At 42.3% G+C, this 3,672-nt stretch overlaps 1 protein-coding gene across 1 annotated transcript in view; it reads left to right on the forward strand.

The window, feature by feature from the left end:
* Position 1: 1 nt before the first annotated feature.
* The window catches only part of LOC107182893 (membrane-spanning 4-domains subfamily A member 7-like), an 8,967-nt gene continuing 5,296 nt past the window's right edge, over positions 2 to 3,672 (forward strand). The window contains exons 1-3 of the mRNA XM_015563131.1: positions 2 to 13; positions 508 to 642; positions 2,611 to 2,667. Coding sequence (XP_015418617.1) covers positions 2 to 13; positions 508 to 642; positions 2,611 to 2,667 — 204 coding nt within the window. The remainder of the gene's footprint in view (positions 14 to 507; positions 643 to 2,610; positions 2,668 to 3,672) is intronic.

Raw genomic sequence — 3,672 nt, forward strand, 5'->3', positions numbered from 1 at the left:
GATGTTCCAACTGGTAGGTTATCTTGCTGGTGGGGACTGGCTGATTGGGACTGAGTGAGATGGGCTGGACATGCCCTGGAGCCCTCTTGTGGGGTCCTCAGCCTGGCCTGTACCCTCTTGCAATCAGGGACCCCTTTGGGGGATGTTGGAGAGCTGGTTTCAGCCTGATCCCACAGGCCACTCCCCTTGGGAGGGCGCCAGATGCAGGGCTCATGGCTGATGAGCACTGCTGTGGCAGCATGAGCCTCTCCTTATGGGGACTGATTGGGCACGAGCCCACTGCAAGCATAGCGGGGCCAGGATGAGTGAGAGTGGCAGGTAGGAGCTGTAGGCGGCTTTGGACTGTGGGTTTTGGCCCGATACCTACAGGCCACCCAGAGGGACCCCAACTGTGCAGGAATTTGTGCACTGGGCCTCTAGTATTCTTTATAATTCACAATGTACATTCAAATGCCACTTTTATCTATTTAAAGTGTATTCTAGTATTTTTCCTCTTGTCTCTTATAGAGTATCCATATCCTGTGTTGCCTGATGATTTCAAGTTTTGGAGCTATTTTGTTTTTTTCTCCCTACTCTTCTCACCTCAAGCCAGCAGTTTCCACCATGTTGATGTCCGGGTACCCATTTGTAGGAGCTCTGTGCGTGAGTAGAATGGGGTATCCAAGCGGGAATATGCTTTATAAATGCTAACAGCATGCTAAGTAATGGAATAACTCAGTTCTTAGAAGTGGAGAGAGAGGAGAAAAAGGCTAAGACCTTCAATTTTCCTTCTGTTATCATCTCACATCATGTCTCTGCAATTCAGGAAGAACAGAGAGAGGCTTAATCAGTGGTCTTATGTGAGAATCTCAGGGAGTGAATGGATGGGACAGAAGACAAGGAGATAATGCAGTGGACATACCAGCATTTCTAACCTGGCTTTACAGTATGCCTCTGGAAAAGTGGAACATTTTTTTGCATTCTTCTTTGGGCCTTCAATGAAGCCATTGGATTCCCTCCAGTTTAAGAATAGTCTACCTGTCATATAGAGTGAAAAAGTCATTTTTATAATAAAATGACCACAAGTGGAGATGCCACAGGTTTGCAGAGAATTAAACCAGCAATGGTAAAATTTATGCAAGACAGGGTACTCTTGCTATAAGTTCAATGGCAATCCTGAACACTTGGAAACCTTGGTTGCTGCCTCCCATCTTAGGACTCATGAAGAAAGGACCTTCTTTTGGACACTAGTCATACCTCCTACACACGCTTCTTTTCTATGTGGTATCCTGTACAGAGGAGGAAAAAAGTACACATTCTGGGCAAATGAATTTTATCAAGGCATCACTCCTGTATGGATACAGTCTTGTGTGGACACAAATTGTACGGTGATGTAAGAAGGCCCTGCTCCTGCACCAAAAGCATAATTTGCCCTTGACCTTTCTGTTTAACCAGTAGTTATAGCTTCCACATTAGAATCAATTCATTCTGGATCCTCTTTGTGACGACCAGATCTCTAAGCCACAGCTTAACCAACATTTTAGCTTCTCAGAATACCCTTTTCCCACCAACTGGATCCTTAACACCATATTGACTTCTGGGGCTTCATGATGAAAGACTCTTCACATCTGACCCTGTACTTTCCATTTTCCTTGGCTCCCAGTCTAACTCAGGCCACCTACACCAATGGCTTGAAGCCCATGTGCTTCTGCATCTTGAACCACCAAGTGCTTCTGTTGGCTGCTCCCATCTTTCTCTCCCTTCAAGTTATTGATCATTCTCAATCTCCTTTCTTTCAACCATATAATTTTTTTTAATGTACAATGAGATTTATTATGGAATTATTTTAGAAAGTGAAACATTGCAAACAGTGAAATGTCCAACAATAACAGATACGCTGAATAAATTATACATCAGCCATATGATTAAATACCTTGCAGCCAATACAAATAAGGCTTTAAAGAAATAATGATTTTGTGAGAAAAGGCTAACAAGATGATTGTTAGTGAAAAACAACAACACCCACATAAAACAAAATTGTATTTACAATTAAAGCCAAGGAAGAAAATCCATACACATAAACTGTATTTACAATCAGATTCTGTGATTAAAAAATGGGGTTCTCACAATAAATATAAATAATTAAGAACCCCCACAACCTATTAAAAACAGTTGATTCTAAGTGGGGAATTTCCTGATGCTTCCATCTCATATCAAGTGCTTTGCAGATACAGCTTCTAGACAAGTCTGGCCTGTTGCAACAACTAGATATCCCTAGACCTTTGCTGTATGGTGATTTCAGTCTGGGTTAGTAGTCAACCTTGTAATTTATAACTCTCCTCCCTCCATGCATACCTCCAGGCTTCCTTAGCTCATATTGATTTTCAGTAATATGGCTCCAGGCTTCCTTAACTCATATTGATTTTCACTAACATGACTCCAGTTCCTGCACATCTGCTGATTCTTCAATCAATGGTAAACATCCCAAGGGCAGAAATCAGACCTCTCTATCAATATGAACCTACACCATGCCTACAGTGTCATCTCCCTGAAAGTTTTACATTACTTATTGATTGATTGATACATTTCCACAAAACAACTGAACTGATTATTTCTCTCTTTTCTGAGCAGTTTGCCATTACTGGAATCCTTTCCATTATCTCTGGGAAAAAATCAACTAAGCTCCTTGTAAGTATAAAAGGAACTTCAGAGTTAATTATTCCAGTTCAAAATTTCCATTTGATTAGTTAGGGAAACAAGGCTCAGAGCAAGTGAGGGAGCCCAAGTTCTCCCCACTGGCCCACTGGCTGAATTAGGAGTAAAGCCCAAATTCCTTGCCTTCAGACCAGTATTCTATCCCTACATAATGGAGCTCCAAACAGTGGAAATTTTTACATATACTAAGGACTCTTTAAAACGCACCTTGGCCCTGGATATGATAGATGACCATCCCAGCTAGATCCTAATGATTATTTTTTTTCTAGAAAAATCTATCCAATAATGTGTCAATTTCCCTAAATAACATGGACAGAAGCAGAGGTGTGTGGGCTTAGATCTTCTCTGGCTATCTCATTTACTCCTTCGAGAACAAGGAATTATCAGACTGTAATCACTCTCCTGACAAAGGTCAGGAGTTGGGAGGCAGTGGGTGGAAGTTGAGGTCTTTGATCTTCTCCAAAGCAACCGTTCCTTTTCTCCTGACATATGCCCACAAAGATGACTTAGGGAAAGGCCATATCCTGACTCAGGTAGATCCAAGGTCTGGTTAGCCATGGATGAGAGAACATAAGATGTACTATACTGGTATATGCTCCTGATGCTTGAAGCTAGAGTCTGAACCCCAGAATCAGTGGAGAGGGTGTTGAAGAGTTTACAGCATGGATGGAGGCAGAATTCTGGACTTGGAATCAGGAAACCTTTACTCCCATCCCAGCTCAGTCCCCTATCCGTGTGCTTGAAAAAGTTCCTGCCTTCTCTGGACTTCAATTTTCTTATTTACAAAATGTGAAAGATGAACATGGGTATCTCACAGATGGCTTCCCAAGTGCCTGAATACACTGAAAGGAAAAACTGTGCTTGGGATGAATGTACACATTATGGGCTCCATATGTGGGACACAGGATAATATGAGGGCTTGTTGCCCTCATGGCAGCTCCTGGCCAAGGAGCTGCCCCTTCACTCTGTTCTTCCTTC

Source organism: Myotis davidii, unplaced genomic scaffold, assembly GCF_000327345.1.
Source record: "Myotis davidii unplaced genomic scaffold, ASM32734v1 scaffold818, whole genome shotgun sequence".
NCBI classification, from domain to species: domain Eukaryota; kingdom Metazoa; phylum Chordata; class Mammalia; order Chiroptera; family Vespertilionidae; genus Myotis; species Myotis davidii.